A 19,494-nucleotide genomic window follows, 5' to 3' on the forward strand; every position below is an offset into this window, starting at 1 on the left:
CCAGGGGTCTTTGCGCTCGCGGTTCTCTCTGCCTGGAACCCCCTGGCCCCTTTCCCCGTACGGCACACCCCATTCGGGTCTTTGCTCACCTCCGAGAGGTGACGTGTCCCTGTGCAATCTAATGGCCTGACATGGATTTGACCAGCCCTGCCTGTGGTGGAGGCACCAGAATAGCTGGCTTCTGAAAGGATTCAGAGGCCATTGCCTTAAAAGAAATTCCTGAGCGTGGTAACGTTTAGTTTGGGGAAGATCTCACCCGTCGAAAAGAAGCACGTCCCTGATGACGTTAGAGACGTTAGAGACTTCTAACGTACAGCTCCTATTAGTGAACTGTGTTCGCTTCTGTAAAACACACGCGCCTCTTCTTCCCTCTGCTTGTTGTGGCCTCGGCCTCGGAGATGGATCCTAAAGTCTCCTCTTCTGCCAATGTGCAGGTACTGCGTGGTTTTACTGACCCCCGAGGCTGCCAAGCTGAGTAAACCCTTTGAGGCTTTCCTGTCCTTCGCCCTGGCAAACACACAGGACACGGTGAGATTCGTGCATGTCTACAGCGATCGACAGCAGGAGTTTGCCAGCACCTTACTATCAGACATTGATCCGTTTCAAGGAAAATCAGCGGTGAGTCATGAATTCTCTTCTTACTCCAAGCTCTTGACAGGCTCATGGCACCTGAACTCTGTTTCTCCCTTCTTTGGGCATTTTGAATACAGATTCCAGGAAATCCAGAAATCTCTGAGCCTGTTTTGAAAGCCTACTCTTGAAATACAGTCTTTTATCCTAGTGATTTCACCTCCTAGATTTTCAGCCTTAGACCTTCACAGAAAGCATATTTCCTATGAGTAAAGGTTCAGGAGCATCGGTTCTTCTCACCGTTTTCTTTCCCCATGGCGGTGTAGTTTTAGAGTGCCTAGTTCATAGAGGGCGCCTGGGTGGCTCAGTCAGTTAAGCGTCCGACTCTTGATCTCAGCTCAGTCTTGATCTCAGGGTCGTGAATTCAAGCCCTGCGTTGGGCTCCACGCTGGGTGTGGAGCCTACTTAAAAAACTATAGAGTACCTAGTTTGTAAAATCTTCCTTAGGCTACCAGTAAAGTCTCCCTCCTTTACTTCTGCCTCTTTCATTTCATTTTAATTGATCTCCCCTTCCCTTCCCCTCCTTTGTCATCACTCTAAAGAAGCATTAAATTTTTCCGTCTTTGTCATCATTTTGGTCATCATGGAAACTATCTCTAAAAAACTTAAAATCCTTAGTATAATATTAAGTCAGAGGTTATAGGAAAAAGTCTACTCAGAAGAAAGAGCTTTAACTTTTAGCAGAAGCTTTGGAAAGTCACCATAAACATGGTTTCCTTTGTCAGAAGAAACTAAAATCTTTTGCACGTATTTTATACCCATCCATATTCATGTTTGAGCTTACTGCTGACTTCACTGGATCATTTTTGCATCCTCCCTGAAAAAAAAAAAACAAACAAACTTGAAGACTTCTAATGGTTTCTTCTTTTCCCCCAGGTATCTATCTTGGAAAGGCGCACCACAGGAGGAAGGGTGGTGTATAAAACCCTGGAGGCTCCCTGGACAGGGAGTGAGAGCGATAAATTCACGCTTTTGGGCTATCTTGACCAACTGCGCAGAGACCCCGCTCTGCTGTCCTCAGAAGCTGTGCTCCCGGACCTGACAGATGAACTTGCCCCTGTAAGCACGTGGCCTGGGAGAGATGGGGTGCCAGGCCGGGCTGGTGAGCCCCCAAAGCCCGAGCAGAGGCCGGCAGCATGCTGTGCTGGGCAGGGACTTCTCCACCTGGGCTCGGGGGCTCAGTCCTGACTGTCACACATTTTCTCCTTCCATAGATCTTTCTCCTCCGGTGGTTCTACTCTGCTTCTGACTACATCTCAGACTGCTGGGACAGCGTATTTCACAACAACTGGTAGGAGTATTGCTACAGTGAATTTCTTTTTCTCCATTGATAGTAGAACCACTTTTTTCTCTTGAAAAGAATCTTTCTTTGATTTCAGTGTATACTCTACCAGCAAGTGGAAGAATGTTTACACATCTTCAACAACTGTTCCCTTTGTCTTTCTTTTTCTTTTCTTTAAAGATTTTATTTATCTGAGAGTGAGCGAGCTTGAGCAGCCGGGGGGCCGGGGGGGTGATGTTGGAAGCAGAGGGAGAGGGAGAAGCAGGCTCCCCCTTGAGCAGGCAGCCTGATGTGGGGCTCGATTCCAGGACTCTGGGATCGTGAGCTGAGCTGAAGGCAGACGCTTAACCGACTGAGCCACCCAGGCGCCCCCCCTTGTTCTTTCAGTAACTTCACTTTTTACATATCTGCTGATTGCCCCTTAGCCACTGGGCCTGTCCTGTTCATCAGGGCACCCCTGGCACCCAGCCCGGGGCCTGACACACGTGGAGGCCAGTGTAGAGCCGTACAAGCCGGTCAGTGAGTTAAGCAGTGAAGGGAGGGCCCTCCCACTCCCACCCCCACCCCCAATAATACTGTGAGCTCCCGAAGGGTAGAGCCACATCTCATTCGTGTTCGTGATTCCTGGCACCCAGCACAGCTCCTGAAAACTGACAGGCCTTTGAGGAGTGTTTGTGGGTGAACAAAATGTTGGAGCACCAGTCTTAGAGGACGTTGTGCAAGGTCACTGTCTTCTTTCTTCTCCGCCCTCTGGGCCACGTCTGAATTATTCTAGCCAGAAAAAAAAAAAAAAAATCAAAATAAAGGAAATAATTCCACAGACTTTCTAGTCACCACCCTCGATGTCAGAATGTTCCTCCACATTGACAGCATAAATCCTGTTATTGCCTTCTGCAGAACTTATTAAGCACAGCCTATTCTGTGGAGACAAAATAATCAAACTCGTAGAATAAGCAACCTGAATTAAAACGGTGAGGGAAAATCTCTGCTTTCCTCACCACCACCCTCACCCTCAAAAAAAAAAAAAAAAAAAAAAAAACCTTTATTTGTATGAAAGTAGGATGTGTTTATTGATATGAAAGCCTTTTGGTTTGGGGTTCTTTTGGTTTTGTCTGAGCCAAGGAACAGAAATCCAGTATCATGAACGGACATAATCTCAGCAACCCATCTAGAGCTGACCATAGTTTGTTAACTTCGTTTCAGGCGGGAAATGATGCCCCTTCTGTCCCTGGTCTTCTCTGCTCTCTTCATCCTCTTCGGCACCGTCATTGTTCAGGCTTTCAGGTAAACGCTCTGTGGCTTCTCAGCGTGAGTTCTCAAGGGTGAGCCCCAAACCTTGGGGTTGTGGTACTGTTTCTTTTCTTAAAGCTCTTTGTTTCTTACTTTAGTGACTCAAACGATGAGCGAGAGTCCAACCCTCCAGATAAAGAGGAAGTTCATGAGAAGGCCGGGAAGACTGAGCCAACCTTCACCAAAGAAAACAGCAGGTTTCTCTAACAAGACACCAAACCCACCCGGCCCCCACCCCCCGGGCAGGAGAGCCACAGGCCCCGTGGTCTGAGAGCGCAGTGTTCGAGGACCTAGTCTATATAAGCACTCTGGGTCACCAACTTGCGTGTGAGGAGGATTGTGGGAAAAGTCAGTTGCTGGTTAGTGTTTACTGAAACCCCGTAGGCCTTTAGACACAGGACCTACTTATATTCTACTCGGTAGCTTCAGGCTCTCGGTCTCAAATGTAGTAATGCGGACAGGAAGCAAAGCACGTCAGAGTTGCTAGACGAGCCAGCGGCAGAGAAGGGTGCGTCCCGTGACTGTGCGGACCGCCTTCATCCCGTCCTAAAGCCGATTCTACACCAGCTGTGAACGGCAGCGTCCGAAGGGCCCTTTGTAGGCCTGGGGCCACCAAGTGGGGACCATCCCCGTCCTGCCAATGTGTCAGGCTCCAGAATATTAAATAACATACCTAGTCTGGTTGGAACGCAGCATTTTCTTCCTCTTGTTTCTTTTCAAAGTAATGGCATTCTCCTGCCTGATAACATCTTAATTCCTCACTATTTCTCCACAGCAAGCTTCCTAAAAAAGGCTTTGTGGAGGTAACTGAGCTCACAGACGTAACGTACACCAGTAACCTGGTCCGCCTGAGGCCGGGCCACATGAACGTGGTCCTCATCTTGTCAGGCCCCACCAAGGCCAGCCTACTGCAGAAATTCGCTTTGGAGGTCTACACGTTCACCGGGTAAGCTCACGTGGGAGAGGGGGAGAGGAGGGGACCAGGGCAGAATTTCATCCTTTCCTCTTTGACTGTGAGGGGCTTTATGCGCGCAGCCAGATGTTGGCTGTGACCTTTTGAGCCCAGAAATCTTAAGCCGTCATGAGGGCACCTTTCTGTCCGCGACTTCATGTCCGGACGCTTCTGAACAGAAGAGTTTGACCTCACTCGGTCTTCTCCCCTGAGCCTTTTGGGGAGCTCTGTCCTCTAGCTGTCCTGTGTTTTCCTGAAGCCAGACACTGAGAGTGCTTAAGGGGCACCCAGCAAGGGGCCGGTGGGGGGGGTGGGGAGATGGGCCAGCGGACTGTTAGAGCTGTTGCAGAAGCCCTGACGTCCGCCAGGAATCTTCCATTCTTTCCATATTTGGGCCCCATCCAACACAAAGCCGCCTCCCATTACATGCGATCTGACGGAGGTCTTTGCGTTCCCTGCAATTCAGTGTGTCGGGCAGTTCCCTAAATCTTCACTGTGTCCTCTCACCAGGAGCAGCTGCCTACACTTCTCCTTCCTGAGTCTAGATAAACACAGAGAATGGCTGGAATACTTGCTAGAATTTGCTCAGGATGCAGCCCCGATCCCAAACCAATACGACAAGCATTTCATGGAGCGTGACTACACAGGTTACGTGCTGGCCCTGAACGGTCACAAGAAGTACTTCTGCCTCTTCAAGCCCCAGAAAGCGGTGGAAGAGGAGGCGGCCGTGGGGTCCTGCGGTGATCTTGACTCTTCCCTCCATCTGGGCGAGACTCGAGGGAAATCTTCCTGTGGCCTTGGACCCAGGCCCATCAAAGGGAAATTGAGCAAGTTGTCCTTATGGATGGAGCGCCTGCTCGAAGGCTCCTTACAGAGGTTTTATATCCCGTCGTGGCCTGAACTAGACTGAGGGAGCTCAAGAGAGACTTTAACTCTTCAGGCTTTTTAATAGGCCCCTGGGAACAGGTCTTTTCAGGACTCTACCTATCACCATGGACAGAGAATAGATTCTAGATTACTCTTCCGGAACAATGGCTAGAAGAATCTTTCCTTTGTCCTGTCCTAACCTAGGAGTGAAAAACACCTCAAGTTGAATTCCTTAGATCAAAATATTTTGCTTTGGGTTTTTTTCCCCCTCGTTTGAATGCCGCACTATTTAAAGGAGACTGCTCACCCCCTCTTCCTTCGTCATCCCTGTCCAGTGCTCCTTCTGCCCTCCCCCGTCCTGTCTCGTGCTGTGGGAGAGGCACAGGGCCGCAGCCGGCAGCAGGCCCTGGAGTGCTGGTCGGGCCCCCGCCCCCGCTGTGCTTCCGCCCCCGGTGCATGCTGTATCAGTGGTACGACAGCCCACAGCAGCTTCTAGGCCCTGCATCCTGAAAGAGGCCTGGTTCCAAGCAATCTCACATTTGATAGTTTTTTCCGGTAGTCAGTGGCTAAAAGGGTATATGGGGGGAATCCCCCTGCAGCAGTTGGTCAGCCACGGTTTTACAAGGCTAGGGATAAGTGGGGGTCCTGCATGTGAGTTTGGTTTGAAGGGGGGGGCTGGGCAGTGACATACGTGACCCCTTGGGGCATCCCATCAACCATCTCCCCCAGCGCTAAGCGTAGCCAGGGAAGGATCTGCACGGCAAGAAGTACTGTAATGACTTTGAGCCATTTACTTGTCTGTTTTCACATGTCTTTCTGCCTCTGTCAATTTTAGGGTATGAATCTTAGGAGCCATAATTTGTAATCTTGTTCTCTGGACGTAGAGATAAGCTGCTATAAACCAGTAGATGTTAAACTGAAGACCCCTGCCTGACAGGCATCAGGCTCGAGGAACCTCTTCACTCCAGTGGTGTCTCTTTAGTAAAATACCAGACATGTCTTTGTATCAAGGAACTTAAAAATTTCTCAACAATTTTATTTGGAACACTGTTATCACCCCCCCCCCAGAAGTACTGTAACTTTGAGCCCTCTTTTGTGACAAGTGAGCCAAGACTTGTTCTAGACTCCTGTTTGGCAAAAGGCTTACTTTGAGCTTCTGGCCTATATTATGATAGCTCAATTGCTTTCACTCCTAACTCACAACTGCTTCACCAGTAACAGGGTCCGACCTACCATCAGCACCCCGGCTTCCAGTGTGCAGTGGATCACACCCACCAGTTAGAGAGTTTGCCTTTTTTGGGGCGGGTGAGGGGCGCAAAACTACCAGGGGAGTTTGAACAACCTCAAAGAGTGGTCGGTTCAGATGACAAAACACATTGCCCTTTTGTAAAGCCAAGTGTCAGAATCAGTGATGGGACATTTACTAAGTTAGTATTTCTTTAATCATCATTGCTTTAAACAAAGCCATTTGGATCCTGAACAATTTAAACATTGAGCTACAGGGGCAAGTAATAAATTACTTAAGCCCAGGAATTCCTGTCATTTCCATGGAGTCTATAGCTTTATTTAAAAGAAAAAAAAAATCACTGCCAGGCTTTTCCCCCCCCCCACGTGATCCTCTAAAAATTGGATGCTTACTCTGATTGCTGTCTCCTGGCACCTGGCCCAGGCAGGTGTGATTAAGGGATTCATTTGGTTCCTTGATACACCAGCCTCAAAATTATTTTCTAGGTCTTTTATGGCCAAGTTGCTGATGTGAGTAGTGTTCTGGTTCAGTGGTCGGTTTTTAATTTCCAGTACTAATGGGATGGATCCCTGACCTTAATTTCTGAAAACCAAAATCTCCCCCAAATTTGTTCACTTTAAAAATGTTTCTCATTAAAATGAAAAGCACCTTTACACAGACAGCTGCACCCTCCATTTGTACGAAGAAAGGAAAGTGAGAGTAGATAGGATTAAAAACATTCCTGGTGAATTTTTCAGTGCAGAAATTATTTCACAGGTCTGTTTGGGGCTGGAAAGTACGTCCCCCAAGAGGACGCCAGGAAGGTTCTACTTTAAACAACTTTGCCCTTGACCACCCGAGCCTTTCCTCCTGAATGTTTCCATGAATTTGTTTACTTTTGTGTCAAATGTATGAGCCTTTGTCATGCTCAGCCAATGCCACCATTTCTCCTTCTCTTGTGTGAAATCACACAGACCTGATTTTGGTTTTAAGTTAATTTCTTGGTCTTTGAATATCTTGAGACTGACAACATTGTTTTGTTTTTAGAAGTAGGCTTTTCTGGTACATCATGTTCAGCAGCTGGGGATGAAAACTGGCCTAAAACAAGTCTTTGTAGAACATGCACCTACTTACAAATATTTTTTTTATCATCCAGGTGCTGGTGGCATAATTTGTCTAAGAGATTGTCAGCTCTGAGTCAGCGGCGTTTCAATGAGCAAGACTGCCCTGACTTCTGTTAGGCACCACGGTCTCTCTCTCTCTGCCATCACTTACTGACCATGAAAATTTGGTCATACTTTTCAAATTAATAGGTTGATTTCCTCCTCACTCAGTACATCAACGTTTCCTGATTTAAAAAGAAATGAAATCTGAATGTGTTTTTTTTTAAGTGATTTGCTTTGTTTGGGAAAAAGAGATTAGAAGCAAACACTCCAACTTTTTTCCTAAGTAAAATTCTTTAAAAGCTGATGCAAAATATCCTTGCAGATGAAATATCGCTCACATCCAAATGCCTGACCTTGTCCCTTGAACACAAATGCAGTGTGGCAACTGCTAAACCTGTCCGTTCCGTTTGTCAAGGAGGACGATGGAACTTTAGAGACCGATCTGAAAAGGTGAATATTTTGCACTTTTGATACTCTTAGGAACAAATAACTTATTTGGCAAATGGTGTCTTTTTTATGTTGTTTTTGTTTTGTATTGTGAACAGGCACTGAAGCTGATGTTATTTTTGTTTTGAGAATATTACAGACTGGAAACAGAAATAAACTATTTTAATGTGTGATGATTATGCGTCGCTCTTGCATTGGGGGATGATGTTTTGCCCGTGGACACGTTAGCGACAAAACTGAATTTGCATGTAACTCAACCCATGCCTGAATGTTCCCTGCAGATTTCAGGAGTTGCTGTCATGGAGGGTGCAGCAGCTCCAAGAGTAGATAATGCGAAAGGGAGGAAGTGGGTTAAGGAAGAGTCACCAAGGGCTCTTTGGAGGCCACCTGATGTCTGGTTGAAAAGACATTCTGTGCACCCTCCTGGGCTTTTGAGTGGGAAGTTTCTTTATCAGGATCTGCACGTTACTTTCATTCAAACTTTTTGTTTAGGTTCACAGTGGTCCTAAAACCCAGATGCAGCCCTGAGTTCCTCAGGAGAAGCCACAGTGTGAAGGAAGAAACTAGAGAAATACGGGATGTTTATACAGGATTATGTCCTAGGGCTTTTTTATTTCACTTCTCCAATTTTTAGATCATCTTGAACCAAATGCTCCTTGGCTCCCTTTTCCCCTTAATCCTCCAGCATCTTTCATCAAAACAGCACAAGTGCTTCTCTGTTTTTAGTTCATTCAAACTCCATAGAAATATTAGCTGTTGGATTAGAGTTCTACCGAATGCCCTGGGTTTATAGCCCCCGGGGACACTGTTTAGCGGAAAGTTTTACTGGCATAAACTCTTCGAGTACTCAGACTGCTTGCGCATAAATTCTTGAGAATTGTCATCAGCACAACCTGTTGTATCTTGAAGAGCACAAGGTTCAGACGACCATCACTTTGGGGAGAGCACAAGGTTCAGACAACCATCACTTTGGGGAGAGCACACAGCATCTCAAATAGCAAGTTAGCCGCCAGAAGGGCCGTGTTTCCTACAAAGAGACAAAACCAAAGGTGAACACCATGCAGGCTGCCCCCAAGGCCAAGCCTCTCGGTACTCCGCCCTCTTCCCTTCGGGCTGCCTTTCCAAATTCTCCCTTCCGTGCTCTTCTCTGGGCTGCCCAGCCACCCTGTGGACATGCTTTCCCTGGTACTCCGCTCCAACAAACATTCAGAAAGAGCATTCTGAAATTCAGACAGTTCGTTGTTTACTCTCAGAACAGATTCCCCCCAAAGGAAAACCTTTAATAATGGTGTCTATTGTATTTATCACCTACCCTCTGAGACTAATAGGCGTAAGTCTGGAAGCTTCTCTAAGTTGAAATTATTGGGATGGCATCTGCTTTGAGTATCTCTCCTAAACCAGCTAACCACCCACTTTTTTAATATTAATAAATATTACTTATGCAGTAATTCACTTTTCAATGAAGTATCAAAGAAGGACAGAACTACGCCACCCTATTAATAAACCCTAGGCTGGTTTCTTTCTCTTCTGCTGTCAGGCAAGCAAACCAATAATAGCCACCTCCCAGGGGTTTTGTTAATTAGCTCGTGTTTGTGTGGTGTGCAGTAAGAGGTTTATTTTCTTCGCTGCAGAACATACTCAGCAGGTTCCCAAGTTATACAAAAGGATCCATCCATCTTCTACTTATTAAGTAGATTAATATAATTTAAACCCGCAGCTGCCTACAGATCATGGTATTCTCGCTTACTCACCAAAAGGATCGTAGGGCGGCGAAACTTCCACGAGATCACAACCCACCACATTCAGGCCTTGACAACCCCGGATGATTTCCAGCGCCTGTCCAAGACCAAGCCCGAGTTGTCCACAGCAGTAACCACTCACAATGAAAAGCAACCACAGAGGTCCCAGGGCATCTCTCCCAGCACATGCCCACCCTTTGACTCGGAACTGTCGCTTTCCCTCAAAAAACATTTACTGACGGCCAGGCACCCTGGTGGGCATCATGGAGACACAAATGGCCAAAGCACAGCCCCTGCTCCCGAAGGGTCCGTGGTATGATGGAAGGCCAATCATTCCAATCATTCGTACATTAAAGGCTTCAGGAAAAGCAAGCGTAGGGGTGCCTGGCTGGCTCAGTCGGTAGAGCATGCAGCTCTTGACCTCGGGGTTGTAAGTTCAAGCCCCATAGTAGGTGTAGAGATCACTTTAAAAAATAAAATCTTAAAAAAAAAAAAAAGCAAGCACAGAAAAGTATAATACGAAACAGCCCGAAAAGCTGGGGGAAGCCCTCCCCAGGCAGCAGGAACACTTAGCCCAAGGAATTAATTAACCAAGGGTAGGGCAGCCCAGACAAACACACACTAAGATGGAAAGAAATACCAGTAGTTAGATGTGGCCAGAAGACAGGATGAGTGAGGGGGATGGGAGGAAGGGGTCACTTTGTCTAAAAGAGTTTCCATTCAGCCAGTGAAAAGCCCAGAATGATAAGCTGAGGAAGGAGGATTGTGTTTTAGAAATCTGAGGGGAACTGATAGAGAATGGCTTTGAGAGGTAGTTGCTAACAGGCCCCTTTCTTAGAGGAGGTAAGGTAACGGATCAGGTGTGAGTGGTCTTCACTCATTCACACAGATATCTATGAGTGCCTACTCTCTCTGTCAGGCACCATTCTCTACTCCAAGGACAGGGCAGTCCATGAAATAACAGCCCTAACCTCGTGGAGCTCACCTTCTAATTATAACCACACTCCGAGTCTGCCTCCTGCGTTTACACTCAGCCCACCTTCAGAGAGCTTTGTTTGGGTATTTCTAAAACTCTTGAACTTCCATGGTAGGTGGTTAATCCCACCATGAGCACTTTTTAAGTGTCACCCCAGAAAGATAAGCTTGGTGTTTTTGTTTTTGTTTTTTTAAAGATTTTATTTATTTGCTTGAGAGAGAGAATGAGATTGAGAGAGAGAGCATGAGAGGGGGGAGGGTCAGAGGGAGAAGCGGACTCCCCGCAGAGCAGGGAGCCCGATGCGGGACTTGATCCGGAGACTCCAGGATCATGACCTGAGCCGAAGGCAGTCGCTTAACCAACTGAGCCACCCAGGCACCCCAAGCTTGGTGTTTTTAAGAGGGGATACTGGCATATGTCCCCACGAACCAACTATAGGTGGATCAGAGGCAGAAAGCTCAAATAATAGACTATTATATCCCAGAGAGGACATGAGGGCCCTTGCCAAAGTCAGTCTACTCGCTCAACAAGAGCGTCCAACCTGCAGTCAGCCCTGAGAACAGATAAAGGCCTAACTCCTCCGCTTTTTAAAATCCTGTCCTGATCCTGAAGACTCACCACAAGTCCCAGGAAAGTGAGGAGTTGAGAATCCTCACCCCCCCAGGCATTGTCCCTGGTGGAACCTCCTTACCTGACTAGGGGTGAGACCGGCAGTTTCAGGTGTGCCTGTCCCTGGGGCATAGGCAGGATCCAAGCCATCAATGTCAAAGCTGATATAAATGGGTCTGCCGCCCATCTGCTGCCTCACCTCCCCCATCAGAGGAACCAGGGACTTCATCCAGCAGTCTTCAGCCGGAACCACCCGGAAGCCCTGAGGATGTGGGAAGTAAAGAGCAGGGTGTCGAGGCTTCTACATGGCGCCATTTACGGGTGATTTCTTATGTGCCAACCCCACGCTAAGTGCTTCTGTACACATGACATCAGACCCCCAATCTTCACGAAGAGGGAACTGTCCTCCCCCTTTTACTGGTGAGGAAGGGAGGAGCGACGGCTGGTGAAGAAGCAGGGAGTAAGTCAAAGCTTACCTGGGGGGGATGGGATCAGAGAGAAGCTGGGCTAGAGCAAGAGCGAGAAACTCAGCACCTCCGGAACGGCTCTGTCCAGAAGACTGGCCCTTGCACGCTCTAAAAGCAGGGGACTTGGGTCTTTCCTGTTGGGATCCTGTCATCCGTGTTTCCCTGGGAGCCACTCTGCCCGATGGGGGTGAGGACAAGAACTAAAAAGATGGCCGCTGGCCTTGGGTTCGGACGTCCTCAGCTCTTTCGGAAGCCAGCGACAGCGCAGAGGCGGGTGTGTTTCGGCTTCTCTCCCTACCCCAGGGATGAGAGGCCCCCTTCGCCTCATGAACTCACATCCTCTCCTCTCTCCTCTCTGCTCCACACGACCCTCTTGGGGCAAACTCGGCTTTCCGTCCCGTTTTTCTGAATTTGGTTATTAAAGCCCCCGTGGAATCCGCAGCCACCACCGAATGGGCACCAGAGAGAAATGCACTTTGCAGGCTGCGGGCAGAGGAAGGGGGGCGTTTGGCTTGTCACCTGGCTCCGGCTGTATCTGTAGGGATCCAAGGTCATGGCGGAGCCCCGGATGCCGATCTGCACCACGCGCTTACAGTCCAGGAGACCCTCGTCCACGCAGCGGCGGAAGGGCGTCCCGTGATAGAGCTTCTCTCCAAGGGCCTTGTCAGCCGTGTCCATGTGAGCGTCCACATGCAGCAGCCCCACGGGGCCATGCCTGCTGACAACAGGCAGCTCAGAGCCCAGGCCTCCTCCCGGGGCCTGAGCACCGCCACCCTCCAGGCTACCCGGACTTCCAAACTTGACCATCCACAGCCACGGGAGACCCGGCCTCAGTGACCAGCCTTGCAACTGGTTTCTGTCTTCAAATCACTTAGCTGCTCAGAATAATCAACCCAGAGAAGTCCGGCAGAAGACAGACAGCTCTCTCTCCATAATCTCCAACAACCCCGCCAGCCACCCGAAAGCAACATACAATCTAAATCAACGCTAGGCAAGCACAGCTTCCAGAAAAGACTTATACCCGCCCACCACCACCGAGGATGCTACCCATATGTCCTTCCTATATACGAATTCTGGAGCTGCCACCACCTTGGCCCTTCGGCCTCTTTTTCAAACTAATTAACCAAAGTTAGTTAATCCCTGGTAGACTTCCACGACTGGAAAAGCCATTTTCTCATTCTCTGGGGAAGGGGCCCTTTCAGGAAGAAACAGGACCTCTCCTCAGCAAGCAACACTGCTGTGTATTTGGCCTTTGAAGCCAAACAGAAACTGCTGTTAGCTGGGGTTGTGTATTTCACGAGAGGCCCATCTTCCAAAAACAGAGACAGATGCTGAGCGCGCATACCAGAGCAGATCCAGGGCAAGCAAGGGTAGCCACAAGTGTTAATAATAAATTGTCTTGGTTCCCAGCTGGTGACTGACAGAGACACCGGGAGCTCGACCTTCATTTTGATCCACAGAAGCAACCCAGTGGGGAATTTCCTATCACCCCAAATAACCTGAGCCAGCAGAGGTCACTTGATACCATCTAGCGGCAAACAACTCACGCCCTAGCTCCTGAATTTTGAAACCCTTGTGCACGCCCAGACGCTTGGGACGTACTTTTTTGCCAGCGCTTGTAATATTGGATATGTGATTGTGTGATCTCCACCTGCAAAGAGGAAGAAGAAAATACGTGCAATGCGGGTAAGAGAGGACCATGTATTATAGGGAGCAATCTTCAATCTACCCAATCGTGCCGCCCTTTTGTGGAGACCGAAGAGCTATAACCTCAGCTAACCTGAGACCTTGTTCAGTGGTGGGAAAACAGCCACTGGATGTTTGGGATTACATTGTTCTTTAAAAGAGCAAACAAGGGCACCTGGGTGGCTCAGTCGTTAAGCGTCTGCCTTCGGCTCAGGTCATGATCCCAGGGTCCTGGGATCGAGCCCCGCATCAGGCTCCCTGCTCGGCGGGAAGCCTGCTTCTCCCTCTCCCACTCCCCCTGCTTGTGTTCCCTCTCTGTCTCTCTCTCTCTCTCTCTCTGTCAAATAAATAAATAAATAAATAAATAAAATCTTTAAAAGATAATAAAAGAGGAAACAAAGCTTACAGGTCAAATGCCAGGAACAGGTCTGTCCAATAGAACTCTCTGCAGTGATGGGCATGTTCTCTATCTGCACTGGCCGGCACGGGGGTCACTAACCACGTGTGCCTAGAGGAACACAGCTCAGGCCGTGGAGGAACTGCATTTTTCATTTTATCTCATTGTGATTAATTGTCATTTTAATAACCATATGTGGCTAGTGGCTACTGTACAGGACAGCTCGGGCCTAGAAAAGTATTACTATGGGCCACTATTACCAACAACAACAGCTAACATTTATTGAAGCTGAAAATACGTAAGTCAAGATGCCAGACACGTTATGTGCACTTTCATTATACGCCCCTCACACAGAACAATGAGGAAGACGCTGGTAGTGTTAGGCCCATTTTACAAGTGAGGAAATGAAGCATAAATAGCTAGTGAGAGGTGAATCTGAAATTTTCAAACTGTGCCATCCAGAAACCACACTCCGCACCACAGTGTTCTGCAGGCTCGGCCCTCTCCTTTGGCAAAAATACATTTGGATATTTAGAAAAAGGCCCGTGTCATTTTAACTATTTGTGAACTGGAAGAGAAAGAAATGTAAGGGTGGGGGAGAGATCAGGCAAGACAAGGGGAAAGCCGCCCTGTAGACTAATAGAGACCCTGATGAGGAGGAAATACCCCTTTGTAGCTCTCTCTCAAATAACGTCATTAAAAGTATGTCCCTGAGAGGCGCCGGGGTGGCTCAGATAGTTCAGTTTCCAGCTCTTGATTTCAGCTCAGGTCGTGAGATCAACCCCAAGCGGGCTTCGTGCTGTGTATAGAGCTAGCTGAAGACTCTCTCTCTCTCTCTCTCTCTCTCGCTCGCTCTCGCTCTCGCTCTCCCTGTGCCCCTTCCCCCCCACCCCGCTCTCGGGCACGTGTGCTCTATCACACTCACGCACTCTCTCTAAAAAGAAAAGAGAAAAAGAAAAAAGAAAAGCATTTCTTGAAAAGAAAGAGAAAAAGAAAAGCATTTCCTGAAAAGAAAGAAAGAGAAAAGAAAAGAGAAAAAGAAAAAAGAAAAGTATGTCCTTGAAATAGTTAAAAAGTCACAGCTGAGCTCCTGTTGTGAGCCTTCCCCAGGCCTGGAATCAAGGGGAAGGACAAAGGTGAGGTGGGTAGAGGCACTTGCTGGGATGCAAAATTTAAGGGACACCAAAAAACTCAGTCATTGAGATAAATACTATTTTGATGTAATACTTTTAAAAATCAAGGTCAATGCAAAAAAATCCACGATGAATTTTTGTTTTTAGATTTATTTATTTGAGAGAGAGAATACAAGTGGGGGTCGGGGAGCAGAGGAAGAGGGAGAAGCAGACTCCAAGCTGAGCCCAGAGCCAGACGCGGGGCTCAATCCCAGGACCCTGAGACCACGACCTGAGGGAAACCAAGAGTCAGATGCCCAACCGACTGAGCCACCCAGGCACCCCCTCCATGATAATTTTTTTTAAAAAGACAGGATCAGGGGCACCTGGGTGGCTCAGTCATTAGGCGTCTGCCTTCGGCTCAGGTCATGGTCCCAAGGTCCTGGGATCGAGCCCCCGCATCAGGCTCCCTGCTCCGCGGGAAGCCTGCTTCTCCCTCTCTCACTCCCCCTGCTTGTGTTCCCTCTCTCGCTGTGTCTCTCTCTGTCAAATAAATAAATAAAATCTTAAAAGAAAAAAAAAGGGGATCAGTAATAGTGCTATTCCGAACTATATTGGAGCCCGAGGCAAAAGGGAAAAGTCGATCATATTTATAAGTTGACTTTTTGGCAACCCCCCCAAAGTGAATGCTTCACTTGCCTCACCCTAGTCCATCCCTGCCAGTCATACCAGTCCAAAAATGTAAACAGCCTTTCCCCAGGGGTTAAAACAAATGAATTTAAAACATTCTCTTTCCGACTGTCTCCATATCCCCAGTGGCTTGCCCCGAAGGAGCAGCTACACCCAAGCCCACCATAAATGAACCCTCAGCACAGAGCTGCACTTGTCCCCACAGACACCATTACCCAAGGTCAGGGGAATACAACCAGCTGCTACAATTTTCTGATAGGCCTCTCTAATTAGACGGCAGCTGTCCAGAAGGTTGTAAAGATTGACGTTCACATCGCCTAGGTCTGCAACCATGAGGGACTGGAAGGGGAGGGCCCCCGTGCTAGGGTTGGCTGTCCGAAGCATCACTGATTCTTCCCGGATCCGCCGAGGTCCAAATCTGGAGAAGGAAGAATCATCCTGTGAACCATCCCAAAAGGGTCAGAGGTCCTACTTAGGCCAGGATTTCTCAGCCTCTGCACTGCTGACATTTGGGGCTGGAGGAATCTTTGATGTGGGGGGCCGTCCGGTGCCTTGTAGAATGTTTCCCCTAATCTATAACCCACTAGATGCCAGTGGCAAGTTGGGATAACCAGAAAGGCCTCCAGACGCCACCAAATGTCCCCTGGGGGCAAAATCACCCCTGGTTGAGAACCACTGATCCAGGCTATATACTTGAAGAGATTAAAGGCATGGATTTAGGAGACTACCCATCACCAATTTACTAAATGACATTAGATAATTTCTTAATCTCCATGAGCCTCAATTTCCTAACCTTACTGTGTTGTTGGAGGAATTGAGTGAGGTCATCTATGCAAAGCGCCTTGCATTCAGGAGACATTTTATAAATGGTGGCATCCATACTTCAGATTATTAGACGTAAAGTGGCTGAGCTGAATCAGAAATAGCTGATGCTCACTAATTAGGAAATTACTTCAGCTGCCTTGATCTTAGAAAAAAATGCCTTGGGGTCCCTGGCTGGCTCAGTTGGTAGAGGTAGAGGGTGGGACTCTTGATGTCGGGTTTGTAAATTCCAGTCACACACTGGGTGTAGAGATTACTTAAAAATAATAAAATGTATTTTTTTAAAAAGCATCTTGTGTTTGAGCAATTCTTTTTGTTTTGTTTTGTTTTGTTTTTTAAAGATTTTATTTATTTGACAGGAGTATTTGAGCAATTCTTGATCAGGTGACATCTAGAGGTTTGGGGAAGGTGCATCCAGTTTCCTCTGTTCTCGGAAATAACGTCCCCTGCCCCCATAAACCCCACAGCCACCATCCCAGCAAGGCTCAGGAATCAGCGTGTGGAGAAGGCTCCTGTCACCAACAGATGACCCACATGTCCAGCCCTCACCATTGCTTGATGCGGGAGGAGGGAAATCAACCGTCTTTCAAAGGACTGGGAGCATTCTGGAGCCAGCACTTCCAACCCCACCCTGCGTGAGCGGAGGCGCCCGTCCCTTTGTCTTTCGCGTCCAGTGGCCATCGGGCGGTCCACCCACGTGTCCCCGAATCCTTCGGACCTTACCTCGCCCCGGGCCGGTTGGAGGTCCCAATGTCCAGCGGCACCCCGACGAAGGCGGCGTCCAGCCCCTCGGGGGAGGCCTGCACCGGCAGCCGCATCATGGAGCAGACGCCCACCGGCCGCGCCACGAACTCTGAGCTGGGGGGCTGGTTCCGGCGCGCATCGGAGGACCGGCTGCTGGAGCTGCGGCCGGGGTGGCAGAGCCCCACGGCAGGACGTGCGCCCCCGCCGGCCCCCAGGCCCCGGGCGCACCGGGACGCGATCCGCCGCAGCATGCCGTCCGCCGGGTCCCCCCCAACTCCAGGCCCGCCGGCTATGCAGGCGCCGAGCAGCCCGCGCTCAAAGAGCGGGCGGCCTGGGGTGCTGGGCGGGCGAGGGGCCGCTCTCTCCCCGCCCCCTCTCTGGACTCTGGCCTCTGGCTTTCTCGGTAAACAAAGCCAGGCCCGGGACTCCCCACTCCCCGCCACCGCCCCGGCCCGCTGCCTATGCCCCCAAAAACCTGGCCCTCGGCCCCTGCTTCTCCCTTTTAGAGTAATATTTTTAAAAGCGAAATGATTTAAAGGAAAAAAACTTTTCTCTAAAGAAGAGAAATCGGAAATGCACTTTTAAAAAATATTTATTTATTTTAGAAAGAGAGCGAGCGCGGGAGGAGGGGGCAGGAGAGAGAAGCGGACTCTGTACTGAGCCCAGAGCCCATGGTGGGGGGAGGGGGGGCTCAATCTCACGATCCTGAGATCATGGCCTGACCTGAAATCAAGAATAGGAGACTTAAGGGACTGAGCCACCCAGGCACTCCAGGAAATGCATTTTTTTTTTTTTAATAATATATTAGGAAATGTCTGGGGTAAGATTCTCAGGAAGTAGAGTCTTTCTAAATAACCTTTTTAAAAAGGATTTAGAGACCACCCCTAGGTAAGGTCACACTGCCAAGGAGTCCCTAATCTGCAATCCTCTTTATTTCTAAGGGGAAAGGGGGGAAACCACCAGGGAAAGGAAAAAAGTGATTTGTAATGACGTTATGTGAGCCATGCGGTGGTATTATACATTTCTATTCTCTGGAAGTTGAGATTGAATGGAAAATGCCCGAGTTTGCTTTAAATTGTAACCTTTACAGGAAAGTCACACCTTAAACCCCACACCCCCCAGGATGGGGGCAAAGTTTCCTAATGGTCAGTGTTGAAAGAGCCTGCAGAGCATGTTCCAGGAAAAAAAAAGCAACAATCCCTTAACAACCCTACCGGCAGATTCTATCACTACTTCTTTCATATGGTTTGTCCTGGATGTATCGTTTTCTTACCCCTGGTGTATTCTTTCATTCTTCTCACGAATATTTGAGTGCCTACTGTGTGCCAGGTACCATGCAACCATAACTCCAACCTGTTCCCACCTTCCGCTACTGCTGAACACATCCTTCCTTTAAACCTCCCTTCAGGTGTGCCCTCCTGCTCTCCTGACGACTCCCTCTCTGATGGCAGTCTCTTTCAATATCAAGGTGACAATTTTCACCCGGATGCAGGTAATTCACAGACCGAATCCCAGCCATCGGCCCCAGCTGCCCATTTTCTAACTCCCCACCAAGATGCTCTGACGGCAGCTCAGGTGGCCTGTGGCTCAGCGCAACATTCCACCTGCTTCTCCTTGATCCTGCTCTCTGCCCCATCCTTTAGTAAGTCCTGGTGGTTTCCTGCGGGCAAGCCCCCCACTCACTCCCTCTGCTGTAACTGTGGTTCCCGCCTTCCCACCTCTAGCTTTCCACGTGGTGTCTCCACTCTGCCATCAGATAATGCTTCCTGAAGCCCATCCACGTTTCTAATTCGGTTTCCCATCATACATCTTTGTGTATTTGTCCCTCAAGCTATTGTTCATCTTACACAGCCCTCACTTTCTTGCCTCCTGTCCTTTGTTCATACCATCTCCTCGCCTGGAATGTTCTCTCCCACGACTCCTGTCTTCACATGCCGCATGTTCTGCTGAAGCCCACACTCAAACTACTCTCTCTGGAACTCTTAAAACTCTTAAAACTCTCACCGTTTTCAACGAGGGACAAGTACAGGAGCTGGGATCAGAAAAAAAAAAAAAAAGTTAAATCCTAGCTCCACCCTCCGTGTATCTCAATGACTATGGCGGGAGAGAGACCTCATTCGCATTCCCTGTGGGTTTGGGGCAACAGCTCAAGGTAGCTCCCCGTCCAGCACAAAGTCTCATTGAAGTTTCCTGCCTGATCTTGCATATTTGTGCCGTTTCATTCTGTTTCTTAACACATGTTTATATTAGTATAAAAACATTTGATCTTATTTACCAGTTAAATGCTCCCCCCAAATTTATAAGTGAAGCTATCACTCCACTAACGGACGTTGTTTAAACTAGCACACCCATGTGTATATCCCCAAGGCACCCGGTCAGGGAAGCGTGGACTT

General features: G+C 48.6%; 2 protein-coding genes across 6 annotated transcripts in view; one reads left to right on the plus strand and one right to left on the minus strand.

Moving 5' to 3' along the window:
* DNAJC16 (DnaJ heat shock protein family (Hsp40) member C16) overlaps positions 1-8,038 on the plus strand; it is a 39,610-nt gene extending 31,572 nt beyond the window's left edge. For all 5 annotated transcript variants that reach the window (XM_027621453.1, XM_027621471.1, XM_027621443.1 and 2 more), the window contains 7 exons: positions 435-618; positions 1,507-1,689; positions 1,845-1,921; positions 3,116-3,196; positions 3,301-3,399; positions 3,978-4,148; positions 4,665-8,038. In XM_027621453.1, coding sequence (XP_027477254.1) covers positions 435-618; positions 1,507-1,689; positions 1,845-1,921; positions 3,116-3,196; positions 3,301-3,399; positions 3,978-4,148; positions 4,665-5,064 — 1,195 coding nt within the window. In that variant the 3' untranslated portion in view covers positions 5,065-8,038. The remainder of the gene's footprint in view (positions 1-434; positions 619-1,506; positions 1,690-1,844; positions 1,922-3,115; positions 3,197-3,300; positions 3,400-3,977; positions 4,149-4,664) is intronic.
* A 400-nt stretch (positions 8,039-8,438) lies between these two features.
* On the minus strand, positions 8,439-17,474 carry AGMAT (agmatinase). Its single transcript, XM_027621495.2, has 7 exons — positions 17,081-17,474; positions 15,751-15,953; positions 13,253-13,301; positions 12,170-12,365; positions 11,266-11,445; positions 9,611-9,695; positions 8,439-8,886 (listed from the first exon to the last, which is right to left on the minus strand). Exons 1-7 carry the CDS (start codon positions 17,350-17,352, stop codon positions 8,813-8,815), a joined length of 1,059 nt encoding a protein of 352 aa, XP_027477296.1. The 5' UTR covers positions 17,353-17,474; the 3' UTR covers positions 8,439-8,812.
* Between the last annotated feature and the right edge of the window lie 2,020 nt (positions 17,475-19,494).

This window comes from Zalophus californianus, chromosome 4 (genome assembly GCF_009762305.2).
Source record: "Zalophus californianus isolate mZalCal1 chromosome 4, mZalCal1.pri.v2, whole genome shotgun sequence".
Taxonomy (NCBI): domain Eukaryota; kingdom Metazoa; phylum Chordata; class Mammalia; order Carnivora; family Otariidae; genus Zalophus; species Zalophus californianus.